The 15,769-nt window shown below is 44.6% G+C and overlaps 1 protein-coding gene across 2 annotated transcripts; it reads right to left on the bottom strand.

Annotated features, from left to right (window-relative positions):
• Window positions 1-2,674: 2,674 nt before the first annotated feature.
• Window positions 2,675-13,288, bottom strand: ighmbp2 (immunoglobulin mu DNA binding protein 2). 2 transcript variants are annotated; one of them, XM_049030866.1, is made up of 16 exons: window positions 13,216-13,288; window positions 12,842-12,922; window positions 12,004-12,173; window positions 11,703-11,898; window positions 11,383-11,480; window positions 10,666-10,829; window positions 10,096-10,296; window positions 7,760-7,907; window positions 7,266-7,440; window positions 6,630-6,812; window positions 6,095-6,213; window positions 5,667-5,761; window positions 5,439-5,562; window positions 4,332-5,129; window positions 4,027-4,208; window positions 2,675-2,964 (listed from the first exon to the last, which is right to left on the bottom strand). In XM_049030866.1, exons 2-16 carry the CDS (start codon window positions 12,916-12,918, stop codon window positions 2,767-2,769), a joined length of 2,928 nt encoding a protein of 975 aa, XP_048886823.1. In that variant the 5' UTR covers window positions 12,919-12,922; window positions 13,216-13,288; the 3' UTR covers window positions 2,675-2,766. The 2 variants fall into 2 exon arrangements, with proteins under 2 accessions (XP_048886823.1, XP_048886822.1); XM_049030865.1 differs by having other exon boundaries at window positions 13,178-13,262.
• Between the last annotated feature and the right edge of the window lie 2,481 nt (window positions 13,289-15,769).

Consider the following 15,769-nt stretch of genomic DNA (forward strand, 5'->3'; position numbering starts at 1 on the left):
CTTTGCGCTGTACAGCAGTACAGGTTGAACATTGTTATAATAGTGACCCGTAAAAACAAGATAAATCAGGCTATATTAATAGTGAGTTACTATGTTCATTTATATTTATTTATTTGTATTCCATTTTCAAACAGCTGGTGCCTTTTTAGCAAAGGACACGATGCTTGCAGAAGGATTAATGGCTGCATCTCTGTAACGTACAATCAATAGTATGGTTGCCTTGGACTATATCATGTGTCTAGCAAAACCCAAGAAAATAAGATATAGTCTTATGGAGCAATGTTTTAAGCTGAGTGTCCAGTAACAGGGAACACAGGAGTGGTGGGACGGAGCTGGGATGCAGTGTAATGACATGCCTGCTAATCTATGAAAGCACTGGGGGGGGGGGGGGGGGGGGGGGGGGCTGCAGTATTCATTAGAGAGCATGTAAATATTTATATGTAGGAGATACATATGGTTTGATTGGATCAAAGCCTTTGTTGGAATTATAGCATCGCATTGTACTTATAAAGAATGTCTACATTCTTTACATAAAAAATATTGAGAGACTGAGTAGGTCCATATTGATAGGGGAAGCTGATGAAGCTACACACTGTAACTGTACTGGGAGGAAGTTAGACAATGAAGAGCAGAACTATTTGTATTATTTTTTTTAAATGCCTGGATCATCAGGACACAATTACCTTCCAGATTAAATCAACCGTGAGTTTTTTTTTTTACTTAAAGCACAAACGCTTGGGGAAAAAAAGTGAAAGATGGAGAAATAACTGACAGCAATATGGATGGAAACAGTCAACACAGCCATGAGTATGCCGTGGGGACGCTGGAAGACCCTGAGAGAATATGGCGTTCATCAAGTACATCTCTGGTTTGGTTCATAATATCTTGAAAATGGTACTAGGCAGTTTTCATTGCTTACACTATCTGTCAGTTAGAATTGATGGTAATCACCGCTGTAATAACAGCAGTGATGCACTATTAGTTTAGTAATATCATGTGTCTGTGGATACTTAGCCATGTGATTCAGATGGTATTGATACAAGGAAACACATCTGTCTGTCTGCTTAGTGGAAATTCATACAGGGGTACAACTAATTACATAAATGCATCAACATATCTGAATAAAAAAGGATTCACTTTTCTTACTGGTGACAGGTACTAGAGCTACAATAAGGAATGGAAAAAGAAATCAATAAATAGTTCTGGAGAATTAAAATAGTATGTTGGGATATAGCGGGGCACCTATAGGTAGCTGGTGGGGGTTTTTATGAAGAATTTAACAATTGCATGGAAAATATATTCATGTCACCTGGAATACAGAAAGACAACACTGTCTTTAGTCATGGCCTATAGATATTATTAGATCCATCTTGTTTGTTTGTTTAGCTCAGGGATTAACTCCTAATTCCACCCACAATCTGTTCTGTTGCTTCTTCACACCGGAACATCAGAAGCTATGGTTGAATCCTGGCATGCACAGACAGCACCCCCTGTCATTAATCTTTCCTCAGTTGCAGGTATTGATCAGCTGTAGCACCCAGTGCTATCTGCTGCCCTGGGCCCTGCCGAGATCCATTTCGGCTGCTGATTATCCTGACAAGATGAAGACGGTGATGGGTCCAGGTTAAGACGTCTAAATGCACTTCTTTAACACAATGGCTGAGCTGCCTGCACTCCTCGTCCTGAGACATTCCATCCATTTCGCAACCCACTTATCGCAGTGTTTCCCATGCCAGCCAGTTCATATTTTTGCTCCCACCTGACTACTGGGAACTGGGAGTGAGCACAAATGTGAGCACTTTGGGGGACCCCAAGGACCGGTTTGGGAAACACTGTGCTAAGGGCTTCTCCTGGTTGGGCACTGCTGGCATCCAATGTAAAGTGTCCCCAGCTTCATGGCCTGAACTTCCTGGGACAGAACCTTGCCTCAAGAACACTGCATAAGCCGCAGTGGAAAAGGAATGTATGCAAATTCAAAGGCCAAACTGAAATGTAATCAATGTGATCACTTCTAAGGTCCAGATCAAAGATTCTCAAAAATACTGTCAGATATTCTAAAACACTAGCAATTACGCCTAATTTGGACGGGAATATGGAAAATCATAAGTTAAGGTCTTTTACTGGAGACTGGAGCACATTGATTGAAGAGGACAGTGCATGACTGTTAAGAATCTTCTTCATCAATATTCATCTTAACATCCCAACCACATTTCACTTCATTTTAACGATGCATTTTTATCTTAATATCTCCTTCAAAAATTATGCTGCGCTTTGTCATTGGCATAACACAAATTCTGTGATAATTGCAGAATATTTCAGCTAATTATTTTGCTGATGCCGGGGAGCAAGACTCTGTGTCTTTTGGAATGAGAAACACAAACGGAAGGTGGGCCATCAGCACAGAGAAGCAACAGCCACTCGCAGGCTTCATCCAGGGGTCTCTACAGCTTCAACAGAGGAAAAAATATGGGGAAAAAACCAAAGAGCCAATACTGGCAAAAACAGAAAATTATTTCCTGAAATCTGCAAATCAATTACTACACAATTATTCAAGGACACACAACTGTAAATGTATAGCGAATAGAATTCGTATATAAACAGCGTCCACTATGTAATGCAGGACTGACAATCAGCCAGATCCAGGTAGGGGGCCGACAGCATCATACTACATAAGTCTGTATAGTAGATATATTTATTTAAGATTATTTTTATTACTTGATCAACAAGCTTTATTTTCACAATTTCACATCATTTAGAATAAATAATTCATTGCTCCTTTTCTCTTGGCTTGGTTTTCCGTTGGTTTGCGAGGTCTTTAAGCTTGGAGTCCAGTTTTCTCTGGAGGTAGGCCTTTTTGCTGGGGTCCATGGATTTGTCCTTTGGACCCCCGCCCGCATACAGAACCCCTTCTCTGCTTATTCTCCTCCGGGTCTCAGCCTTGGCCTGGCCCCCGCAGCCATGCACCTGTGTGACAAAGTCCAGGTGAACTTCTGGCAGGGGGAACCACTCAAACACCACCACCCACTAGCACTCTGGGTATCATCTACTAGTCTGCCGATTACCTACTGAAAACAAAAGGAACATCTAAGCGGTCACTATCAGACAACTCACATGCACAGCTAGTTGTACCAACAGATGACTGGGCATGAGGTATTTAACATATTTATACGTAATCAGGTTCCGATTATGTGGTAGCTGATGCTCAATCACAAGTGTGAGGTTTTGAGTTCTGTCTGTCTGCACAAACTAGCATTTGCTTGTTCATGGGGGGGGGGGGGGGGTTATGTGCCTGTATGGCACGTACCAGTCCTTGCTCTTTTTTTCCCTTTTTCCTGTTTCCTGTTTTTCCCGTTTTGTTCCCTTTTTCCTGTTCAAACCAGGGTTTCCGGAAAAACTAGATAGCTGCTTGGACCAATGCCAGTGTGCTGTCGCTTGGCAAGGAAGGGGGCGGGGGGGGGGGGGGCGGATGAGTACTCCGGTGGCGATTGGTGTTTCTGCGCCATTGTCCCTGCAGCTGCTAGGCGACCTGCGCGAAGGTAATTGTGGGATCTATTAATTGTTTGTAGATAGATGGATTTCTTCCCATTCAGGTGGGGTATTTCACGAATAAGGTTTGGAGCTGGCAGATGTACACACACCTATATTTGCCCATAGGATGATGTTTATTTAAAAAAGACTAGGTTACGGGGAGAGCGCCAACCCTTCTACTTTCTGCTTAGAGTAGTGTGGCAGCACCCGTTCGGTGGCTAGGTATGCTAGGGTCATTAGAGCAACATTTTATTCTTTTCTCTTCTTTAGTGCCTCCCTTGCTGCCCGCCCTGGCGAAGCCCAATGCACCAGGTTGACTACTACCCTACAGCATTGAATATATTCCCTTTGTATATAGTTTTGGAGCATTGAAAGTGTAGACTGTGTTGAGTATTCTGATCCGGTTGCTGCTGACCCACACGACATGTCACTGTCACCTGACCTGGCCCAGGGGTCATAACAAGTACGGACCCCCGAGGTCCTGGGCACGGCCCCTACCTCTGGGATGTGATGACTCAGGCAGTAGCGCCTGTTGCAGAAGGGGCAGAGCTGGCCCAGGGTTTGCACGTTGGCTTTACACTTCACAAAGCTACAGACGCTCTCAGCTTTCACCACAGCGTCGATGAGCGTGTCGAAGTCGTCCTCGTGGGGGGGCACCACTGTTTTGATGCTGCTCTTTCCTTGGGGGAGAGAAACATCGTTAGCCTCAAGCTCATTACACCACATAACCTCTACGTCTATGAAACTGCACAGTTTACATCCCATTCCTGTCCAGAACAGCTCTGACCCAATGAACAAATTACCTTTGTTTGCATGCTTGGCCTTTTTACAGGTTTTACTCTGAGTTGCTGCTTCTGGATCCTTCCGCTGCTTGGCCTTCTCCTCCCTCTTGGCCTGCTCTCGCTTCATGCGCTCCAGGTGCAGGGTCTTCAGGTCTACCTGGTTGGCCGCCCGGGTCTCCTCCTGAAGATGCTCCTCGGCGTCAGCCTGCGGTGGTTCCGGGGGTGTGACCTCCACTGGAGTCTCCTCCTTCTCCTTGCGGGTCACCCGGGTGACAGTGATACGTCGCTCCCTGCCTGTGCCTGCACTCTTGTGGCTCAGGCCCAGCTCCTCTGCAATCTGGTGCACCAGCAGGCGATCATGGCCACTTAGTGATGCGGGGAAGTCCAGGCGGCTCCTCTCTGGGTCCTCCATGAACCCCAGGAGCTGCTCTTTAAGTTCATCTTCACGGTTCTTTGTCTGCCCCTCCACGGTGGGATGGGAGACCCTGTCGCTTCCTGGGCAGGAGGCCGGTGGTCTATCCACTGCCGGGCTCCTCTTCTCAGACACTTTCCTCCTCTCCGTCTCCCTCTTCTTCCCCTGCGTCCGGACCTCCTTATTCCGACCAGTCTCCTGGTCCCGGCTATAGTTCTGCGGCACGGCATGCTCCAGGTACTCGAAAGCCGTCCGGACCTCTCCGTGCTCCGTTAAGTAGTCCACCAGCGAGCGTAGGAAGCCATGGTGCCGCACTGTCTGTGAATCGCAAACCACCGCCAGGTGGCGCCGAGCGCGGGTCACTGCCACATTGACCCTCCTGTCCTCAGCCAGGAAACCCACTTCTCCTGAAGAAACCAAAAAAAAATAGAAAAAGAATGAACAGTTGCTGGAGAGCGCTAACTGGCTTAATGACTGTATTAAGGTTGATAGAATATCTATGATAAGAAAACCAGATTATAATCAGTTAGAATCACACATCTGTTCATTATTTTGTATTGACAAGTTGCAGAGGTCCACAGAATGCATCTGACGATCAAAGCCGACACAAGTTCTGCTTATTTGATCCAGGGTAACAGTCTGGATTTATACTTGTCTGATTGGACTGCTGAAGGCAGTCCCCAGGTCTACTAAACCCAGAAACAATTCTATCCTACCTTTTCTGTTAGATCTGACCAATGAAAGCACCACAGCCTCCTTCTCCCTCCCCTGGAAGCCATCAACAGACTTGATCTCCAGCTCAGGATGCTTCTGGGAGAGTCTCTGCCTAAGGAGTTCCACCTTTGGAGAAAAAAAAAAAGTGTGTCTCAGTGCAGAAAAAACACGAGGCAGCAAAATGTCGCAACGTGCTGGCGATAAACTGAACGGCTGCTTGAGGGCTCCACCTGCAGGTTATAAGGTGCAATGACGGCTATGTCCCTGGCCTTCACTCCTGCCTTGGTCAGTGCTTCCACGTGCATCGCCACCACGTCTGCTTCACCTGTCGCCGATGACATAACTCTCTCATAACTCAACAGCAACTGCGCTCCATAAGCAGTGCTTCATCATGTCCACGGTACAGCTCAAAATGTGCAGTGTGTGCTCACTGCCAAAAAAGGCGCTAGAGAGTGTTCCAGTGTATGGCGGTACAAGCCTTATTACACTAGAGAAACTATGATAAACTGGTGAATAATCCAACCCACGCCCCATTTCTGCCATGTCAATGAGACATCACTGATATTACAATGACATTAGCCTATACAGTACACCAGGGTAACGTCGACCTGACAGTTTCACTTTTCAACCACTAGGGGGCCTGGACATGGCTGGTCACCTTCATTGCCTCGGGACTGCTCATCTGCGGCCTCCATCTCACAGAGGCCGCAGCCCGCCGTGTCGATCAGGAAGAGTGGAGTGTCCGTCTCCTCCACGCTGGACACTCCCGCCAGATCTCTGGGAAGCAAGAGGAGATGCACTTGACACAGCATGAGGACCAAACAGGCCTAAACCTGCCCAGCGCAGGCCAGACCAAACCCATTTCCTAGCCCAAATATTGCCGGCATGCTGCAGTAAGCACAGTGCACTCCAGCCTGCTATTAAAACGGACCAGACTGATCTGCTCTGGCATTATTTTAACTAGGAAGTGAATGATTGTGTTCTGGATATTAGCAGAAGGCATTCATTGATTATGTTTCCATCAAGCTGCATTAATCTATGGGACGAATCAGTAATACATTATTAATAATTCATGAAATACTGGTCATTCCAAATGAACATTTGCCTCCATAGTAACAAGGTCCAGGTCAGGGCCTCCAAGATGACCTGAAGTGCCCAGAGCATGTCCTCTGCAGCACTCAAGCCACGCCCACCTCAGCAGGTGCCCCTCCACGGAGCTGTGAGCCGAGAGCCTGCCCTGGTACATCTGCTCGGAGGCCCAGCGCATGATGCTGCCGTTCATGCGGTACTGCATGGTCAGCATTCGCACCACACCGTCGCCCAGCGTCTGGATGAGTCTCTCCATCAGGCTCAAGCCCAGGCCCTTGGAAGCCGCCCTGAGGGAGACGAGGCAAGGAAGGACGCAAATGGTCAATCTACTTACACATTCACATTACATTTACATATAGCAGAAGCTCCTATCCAAAGCAATGTACAATTATGAAAACGGGGTCAGCCAGTCCCCAAAACAACTGGGGTTAAGGACCTTCTTTAAGGGCCCAACGGTGAAATTCTGCTGACCTTGGAATTTGAATCATTGATCTTCCGATCACAGGCACAAAGGCCAAACCTGCAGAGCTACACACCACACGTATGTCAACTTCAACCACCCAAGTACTATCTTTGCTATTCAGCCTCCTTACAAATCTATCCACAGATCCCTATGGGTCAGGTTGTTACAGATATGACTGCTGGTTAGATAGAACCACCGCATCAAGCTTTATTTGCAAGTTCAGATAATAAACCCCGGAGGTGCAAGGACAGCTTAGGGGCTGGCAGCGAGGCCTTACTCGGGTGACTTGACCACAGGCGGGAGTTGCTGGTGGTCTCCGGCCAAGATGCAGCGACGGGCCCTGAGCAGGGGAATCCAGCAGCTGCTCTCCAGCGCCTGGCCGCATTCGTCGATCACCAGCAGGTCAAAGTGTTCAGCGGGCAGGACCTTCAGTGGCCCGTCGTCGCTGGCCCCTGGCGAGGGTGGAACAGCATTTATGTCATCAACTCCGTGTGGCAAAGTCGGTCACGTGACCTTGGGCCTGACTGTCACACAGAACTGCCGCCTGCAACAACAGTGCTCATTCTGTCAGTTTAGAAATGCTGTTACACGTATCATAAACCAGATTCTGCAAGAAAGTGATTTTATAGGGACAGGTCAGTAGGGGGTGCAGTCATTAAGGATCTATACCAAAAGGCTAAAGGTGGTGGTCGCTTCTAATATCCAAGTGCATGACCTGCCATGTAGGAGAGCATGAATGTGCGATGGGGTCTCTCTCTCTATGCAGCTCACCCGTGTTAGTGGCCAGCATCACATCAGCGCCACTGAGAGCCTGCCTCATGGCCGCCCCCTCCCTGCCCGCCAGTTCCCTCCGTAGCTCCCGCACCTCCGCCCGAAGCTGGCTCCGCTCGCCTTTGTCACGCACCCTCTTCATCTTCGCCTTCATCAAGACCGAAGAAGAAACAGACCAGAATAGACAAATAAGGGAAAAATGTCAGCCTTGGGGTTTGTGACCGGATTGGGACAACAGCGAGTGTCCCGTCAGCCACATCTGCATGGTGAAAGTGCAAAAACCTGACATGGAGGAGCAACCATGTGGCGTGCTGAATTATAGAGTGCTGAGTTATGCGACTAACCACAGCCTTCTTGGCATAACACCCTGGATGGCATCTCACACCCCCGCATTACAGAAACAGTGTCAGGCCACGAATTTAAGGCCTAAATTTGTCTAGGACCAGAGGCCCAAGCGTGTCGAAAAGTTAAACAAATTCTCAGACTGGGCCGACAATTCCAAAGGTTCGGAGTGTTTGGCGCCGTCACATTTCACATGTCTGTGGGATGACAACCAGAAGTCTGTGGGACTGTGTGGCTCAACAGATTCGGCTTCCAAGCCTGTGATCAGAAGCTCACCAGCTCAAATCCCACCCTTAGCAGAAGGGAGATGTGCCCACTGAGCCCTTTAACAACCCCCCCACCGCCCCTCCCCCCAAAAAAAATAAAACAAGCGAACCACAAAAGTGGCCTGACCCTGTGTTCAGACCCAAGCTTCAACATCAGTTGTAGATACGTGTGCGTTTCTCAAAGGAGAACTTTTTGGGATATGTGAAGAACTTTCCAATACATCTGTACTTGATGCTTTATTCATTTTTGGCACATTAATTATTTTTTTTCTATATTTCCAATCAAAGGAAACCCAATAAACCGCATCTTCCCCATCAAGCAGACAGATGTAGGTTAACAAAGCACAATGCTTGGCTAACGTATTGTGCCTGTTCCATGTGTACCAGCCATGCTGATGGCTAGCCACTTCCTGTATGGCTGGGATATTTTAAACTTGCCAGAATGTCCCATAATGTGTTGACGTCTGGACTGCAAAACTCTGTCTGGGCTCCCTGATGCAATGACTTAATTCTATGTTAATGTTCAGGCAATAAAAAGTTATAATTATCCCAAAAGAAAATCTCCCAGGGTCCATTTTGCTGCAAGCAACACATGTAGTGAGTCATAGTGGTGGGAAAGAGAGTTTGTTTACTCAGAGTTTAGCACTGTACAGCTCTGCCGCGACGACTCCTGTCACTACCCATCGGGTTTCAAACAGAAGTGAGTAAACTGGGACCCAATACAATTAAACTCAATAAAAACATCCACATAAGTGCAACAAATGCAGGCCAAACTAAGCAAAACAAAAAAATGTAACTATAATGAGTTTTCTGTCAGTACCAAAGATCTCCACTTTGTAAAGGCTTTGTTTGCAACTTTGTGTATAGCAGTCAAGAATGGTAATGAACACAGAATAGTTTTTAACGCTTTTTTTATGATATGCCTGTTGCCTTCTTCAATTCAAAAAGCACACAGATGAGACAGGCGGGCACATTGTGTCCTCTGCACCGCAGGCAGAAACGTTACGGTCCGAATATGATGCTGAATCCACAGAGCGTTTCCCTGCAGGCCACTGACTGGGCAGACAGTGTGTGACAACCTGCTGACAGACCTCCGGTAGGAACGCTGACTCCCAGGCTCCACTGAGAGGGTCTGCAGGACCAGCACGTCCTAGTCCTTTTGGAAAATGGGCCAACCGGCTTCATTCAGACTCCGGGGAGACATGAGAACAAAGGCTTTGACTTTTATGATGTGGTGTGTGTGGGTTATGTATATATTACATTGTGGGGACCAAATGTCTCCACAATAAGATGAAACTCTGTTATTTTAATATTGTGGGGACCATTTTTTGGTCCCCACAACAGGAAACTCAATTTTACACAAATCTGTAAGAAATGTCACAACTCTTGTGTTCTGTTTGGTTACTTATAGTTAAGGTTAGGGCTGGCTACAGTTGTCATTGCTGCGATTGCGATTTTATCCTAGGAAAAAATGGACGGTCACCACAAAGATATGAATACAAACATATGGGTGTGTGTGCGTGCGCGAGTGTGTGTGTGTGTGTGTGTGTGTGTGTGTGTGTGCATAAAACCACCCGTATATTACGTTACATATGCACTGTCCATAAAATAACCTCAGGTCATTTACCAGCAATTCATATAACAGCAGCCAATGAACATGAAAAACACTAACAACAAATGGCTTGTTGTCCTCAGCTTGCAAGGAGCCCAATGGGGCAGCACACATACCAAGGCCTTGTCGATGTCGCTGCGGATGTCGGCGACGATGGAGGCGCCATCGCCATGAGCCAGGGCAGCCTCCAGGGAGTGCCTGTGTGCTGCCTCCAGCAAGCGTGCAGGGTGGCCCAGACGTAGCACCCGGGCCTTGCCCCCTACCAGCCTCTCCAGCAGGTTGTCAACAGCCACATTAGATGGAGCACAGCAGAGCACCTGTGGGAAAGTCCAGGATTAGCGCTGAGCAAATGTAGCAAAGGACAGCTAGACCTATGTTAGCCACAAACACTGCAGTAGTTAATTAGCATCCTTAACTTTGAACAAACACTAGAGAATTATCGTAGCATTATGCATTAACATCACAACAGTCAACTACGCAATTTAGGCTTGATATTAGAAAAATGTTAATGTATCTCCTGGGATCTGCAGTCCAGTTACTTCCTTAAAACAATGGTCACTGCTGTAAGTTGGCTAACCCACTAATAAAAACAATTGTTTTTTTTTTCTTTCTTCCTTCCTTTTTCATTTAAATAAAGCAACAGCAACAAGAGGTCACATTCCCATGGAGACAAATCTCCTGTTCACCTTCAGCCCACGTCGAACAGCTTGCAGGATAATCTCCACCACGGTGGTGGTCTTCCCTGTTCCAGGGGGCCCGTGGATGATGGCAACTTCCCGCTGGGACAGAGCGAAGAACACAGCTTCCCTCTGGGACTCGTCCAAATCAGGGTTGAAGAACTCCACATCGCCTGAAAATAAAAAAGGAAACCAATCAGAAAACAGAAAACAAAAGGAAACCAATGAGAAAACAGAACTGATAAGCACATGCAAAATAATCCCACTCCCAGAATGCCCAATGGTTGAGAGACTGAAGCCTGGCTTTGTTTATTAAAAAAAATACCTTTGGGGTATAATGCCTTTTCTTCACGGTGGGTAAAGAAAAAAGAAAATTCTGAGTATTTTCTTATTAGCTATAATATATTTACTATTACAGCTACTTGGATAGCTTGATGGAAAGCTCAAAAAACAATTCTGAGCTCTGGAAGGTACGTGTAATTCACATGCCAAATTTCAACAAAATTCAAAATGGTGATTCAAAGGCCATTTGTTGAATTAAAATGGAATGACCTATATATAATATAGGTAGAAATATAATTATGCTTTTACAAGACACCTTTTTCCCCAAAGCAACTGACATTCATTTATTTATTTAGCACAGTTGATCATGGGTACAGCTACAGATATATTCCAATAATAATAAAATAAGCAATGAAAAACATAAATTAGGAAAGGAAATCTTACTTGACTGTAGAGGGGTGCCTGGCTGAGAAAGGCCAAAAAATACATTTATGAGACTGGAAGCTACACCACCACGGTAGTTGTTGAGGGCAGTCAGGGCACTACAGGCAGGGCCAGAAATTGTATTAGAAATCATCAATGCAGGACATGCAGGGCTAATGATTGGTAAGACAGTGCTTCTCATAGACTTTCCACAAAGGGAAAAAACTGCCTAAATACTATTACAGAAGATGACAGATAAAGAGCCTCATTTTAAGTATTTACTTGTATCAATAAGCACACGACCCCATGAGTAAAATCTGTGCACAAAAAAAGCAACTCACTTTTTCAAGCGCTTGTAGGTAACATCATTGGCTAGTTTCAGGAGATTATAAAGCGCCTCGCCATCCAAACCAAGGCCATCATGAGATTCGTCAAACGCCACAGATACAGCCGACTGGGTCACGCGTGTCACCACCCCCGTGCCCAGCTGCGAGGACGCGCTGATTCCAGCCGTGTCGTACACGCCCACGATGTCTCCTAATGAAACGATCGAAAGAGACACTATGAAGACACGGACGTTATTTCAATCATACTGTTCTAGCATTTATATACGTCATGTGTTTTCATGTAAGCTGGTCTTACCAGGACTGAAGCTGTTGCTTGGCAAGGTGGAACTGGCCACATGCTTTCGCGGTTCAAAGACTACAAGGAGGCGCCCGTACAAGCTGGTCCTTTCACTGGCTACATGCAGCTTCAGTAGACAAATGCCTTTGCGTTGTAAATCTTTAAGAGAGGCATTCTCCTGCAATAACCTTCAGAAAGAATTACACAAATTTAAGCCAATTACTGCAAGAGCTGTCACTGTTGTTACTACTAGCATATACAACCTAACTGCAGTGAAAACAGGAAGTCAGGTGACAGAAAGCTTTTACGTTTCGGAAAGCTCCACTGATCTGTAAACTTTGACAAATAATGCCGGGGAAGTTTCGCATCCGTCTCGACCATTTTAGGCGCAAATGACAGTGGTGCCGCAGAACAAAATTACTACCTGCCGTCGCAGCAGAAACCCACCGGAGTACTCGTTCGTAACCCGTAAATGAATACAGGAAGGCTAAAGTTGGTGGTATATATTTTTATGTATATTTAGATAAGCCTCCATAGCAGATCATTTCTGAACTAAAATATTTTTTGCGTGGTTTAACCGCATCACAATCCGTGAGATGTACATCTCACAGTCGTGAGATAGCAGCAAAGAAAAAAACGTGAGTCTTACGGGTAAAACCTACGAGCACTATACTTACACTGATCTAACGTCTGTGTTGGGTTATATTTAATACCAGTTAGCACATACAAGTATTGGATTTGGCTATACGAGTGGTAACAGTACTAATTCGTGCCAGAATACACTAGTTTTCACATGCATTAAATTGCTTTATTCTGATATATTTCATTTATACGACACGGGAGATCTGCACAGTACCGAGTCTCTGCCAATTCAGCCTCTCTTTCTTCCCGTAGCAGCTCCAGCGATTTGGAGACAAAACTTTCAACTTCCATGTCGCTAAAAGCAAAATTTCATAAAACATCAAATTACTGATCCAGTCACCAGAATAGACACTGCACTGTATACAGGACAATGAACAGTCTACAAGACAGTTATACAAAGTACAAAAGACATTCAGGTGTCATGACTGATGTGTTATCTATAGTTACAAAACATTTTTATAGTTACGTTAAAACAACTGAATTATTTAAATGGTGTATCTAGTATAGAACGTTTACGTAAAGTGTATATCTAACCGACACCGAGTTATACCTCGTATTATTTGCATTTGTACTTCTCATGCAAGTTACCTAAACACCGGATATTGCGGAAGCTGGTGTTCGGTTGTTATTGTTCCAGACAAGGGTTTGGCGAATAGCGAATAGTTCCGCCTCCAAAATATATACGAACCTATTCTCCGAACTAAAAAAATATTTTCTCCAACTAGATTGCATTATTCAAACATTCTATAAACACAAAAGGTACAGCTGTTATTATTACGATAAAAAGTACGATTTATAAACTTCAGTGTAATCATTTGTTGTTGAAACATTATGCAACTATTATGTAGTGTTCATACAGTACATCTCTAATAATGTTAACAGAGAAATGCAACATCATTGATTCGATGTGTCAAACATTCAATTCAATTCAATTCAAAAGTACTTTATTTGATGGCCAATTCAAAACAAGTAGGTAAGCAATAATAATGACCAAATTTTTCATCGGCACACACGCTGGAATGCTAACAATCTAAATTGCACTAAATACTGACGATCTAAAAAAATTATGGGGTATAGATTTGAATTACGAGTCTATAACTAATAAACTTAGTTAATTAATAACATAATTTCACTTATATTTTCAAGTACAGTGTACATAATAAAAAACATCTTTTGCCGAAATATTGAGACAAATTCAGAAGCTGTAACTCGCTGGAGTAACATTCGACTCTAAATTTGACAATAATAATACTACACATAAGCCTATTCGTCCACTAGGTGGTGCTATGAAATTGGAGTAGGATATATTTGAGCGAAAATTAAACGACCGATAATGGAGTTACGGTTAACTGCAAATTATGATTTTCTGTTAGGTTCTAAATCAGTTCTGCAAAATGTATTTGTTTTAAACTGAAATAACTGCATGAAGTTTAAGTTCAGTTAAGTGAACTAGAGTTAAACTAAAATAAATTCTCAGGCATGATATAATTATGCTAAATTGAAATCATATTGCTTAAAATAATAAGTATATTTCATTTAATCCATCCATCCATTTTCGAAACTGCTTATCCTACTGGGTCACGGGGGGTCCCGAGCCTGTCCCGGAAGCAATGGGCATGAGGCAGGGAACAACCCAGGATGGGTTTTTCTTGCCTTGCACCCATAGCTTCCCAGCAAGTGGGTAAAGGGAAAGGATCCAGCTTACGATCTTATATCCAATACAGGGAGTGGGGTAAACATCCAGGATGGGAAGCCTGGTCATTGCATAACTCAAGTCATGCACACAATGTGGTGTATTCAGAGACAGCGATTTGTCAAACCCCACGTCTTTGGGATGTTTTCTACGGAAACACTTGTAACAAGGAGATAAAATAACAAAACTCTACTCACACACAAGATATACTGGAGATGCCAGGCAATTGTGTCAATGTAGGAAGTCATCTTGAAAATCTAAATTACATTTTATATCAGTGCCATTTTTTCAGTCATACGTTTCCTGCCTCAAGTCCTGCGCTGTGTCTTTGGGTCCCTAATACATTATATTACTGAATTGCCATCTGCGGTCTGTGTAAACTGGACAAACATTGTTTAAAGCAATCATAATGAGAATGCTGGGTTGCCAATTATTTCAGGGACAGCACCCTTTCGTTCCAGTTTTTCGTGTCGTCTCCACGTTTGAACAGCAGGTGTCACTGTCCATCCTGTCCTCCCCGTTGTCATTCTTTAGTGTGTTTACTCTGCTCCCCAGATGACCGCATGGCTCAGTGAGCTGAGTGTGTGATGACCTGTAAACCCTTTTGTCCAGTGTTCAAATCCCCCCTCCTCTGTTTTTGTATTTTTTTAGATTTTGTTCCCTAATGTTTCATTTGTATCAGTTTTTTTTTGTTTTGTGACTTGTATTCAGTTTTGGTTTCCTGCTTTGTGCCCTTGGTTGTGTTTTACCTGTCTTTGTTATTCCCCAGTGTTAGATTCTGTTTCCTTGTTTGTCAGTTTCTTAGTTTCCCTGTTTGATCTCCCAGTTCCTTGATTTAATTAGGTGATTAGGTGATTTAGTTAGGTGATTGCTCGTTGTCCCGCACCCTCCTTCACTGGTTAATTGTTTCATGTCTTACTCCTCCTGTGTTGTTACCCGGTTCGGTTGTGTATTTAGATTCCTGTCTTGATTCAGTTCCTCGGTGGGTCATTGTATTTCTGAAGATGTTTCAGAATGTTAGAAGTTACCCTGTGTTGTTTCATTTTTGTACTTTGTTCCCTGCCTGCTTGCTCCTCGTGTTGCCCTGTTCCTAGACCTGGTTCCCTTGACCTTTTTTGTAGTTAGTCTTTGTTTTCCCTATTTTGCTTTCTGACCCCTAGTGGTCTGTTTTTTGTAGTATTCCCAGTGTTTTCAGTTTCTGTTAATAAACCCCTGTGTTCCTGTGAGCCACCAGTTCGCCTTTTCCTGCCTGCACCACTCCGCACCCCCATGCCAGAAACTCCCAGGATCGTGACAAACTGATGCATCTGATGTGACACTCATGCTTTCAGATGCAAGAAATCTCATGGCAAATCTATATTATTCCATTATAAACCTAAAATTAGCTACATCAAAAGTTTTGGGGCAATTTGCACACCTTACAGACTATTTACAAGGTAATAAAACTGT

Source organism: Brienomyrus brachyistius, chromosome 11, assembly GCF_023856365.1.
Source record: "Brienomyrus brachyistius isolate T26 chromosome 11, BBRACH_0.4, whole genome shotgun sequence".
NCBI classification, from domain to species: domain Eukaryota; kingdom Metazoa; phylum Chordata; class Actinopteri; order Osteoglossiformes; family Mormyridae; genus Brienomyrus; species Brienomyrus brachyistius.

Bases quoted from the DNA above. Each gene is read 5' to 3' on its own strand.
- ighmbp2 (XM_049030865.1), bottom strand. From the start codon at position 13,206: ATGAGAAGTACAAATGCAAATAATACGAG. The intron at 6,214-6,629 runs GTGGGCGTGGCT...CTTGCTTCCCAG, and splicing joins GTGGAGGGGCACCTGCTGAG to AGATCTGGCGGGAGTGTCCA. The intron at 2,965-4,026 runs GTAGGGGCCGTG...TTTGTCACACAG, and splicing joins TGAGTCATCACATCCCAGAG to GTGCATGGCTGCGGGGGCCA.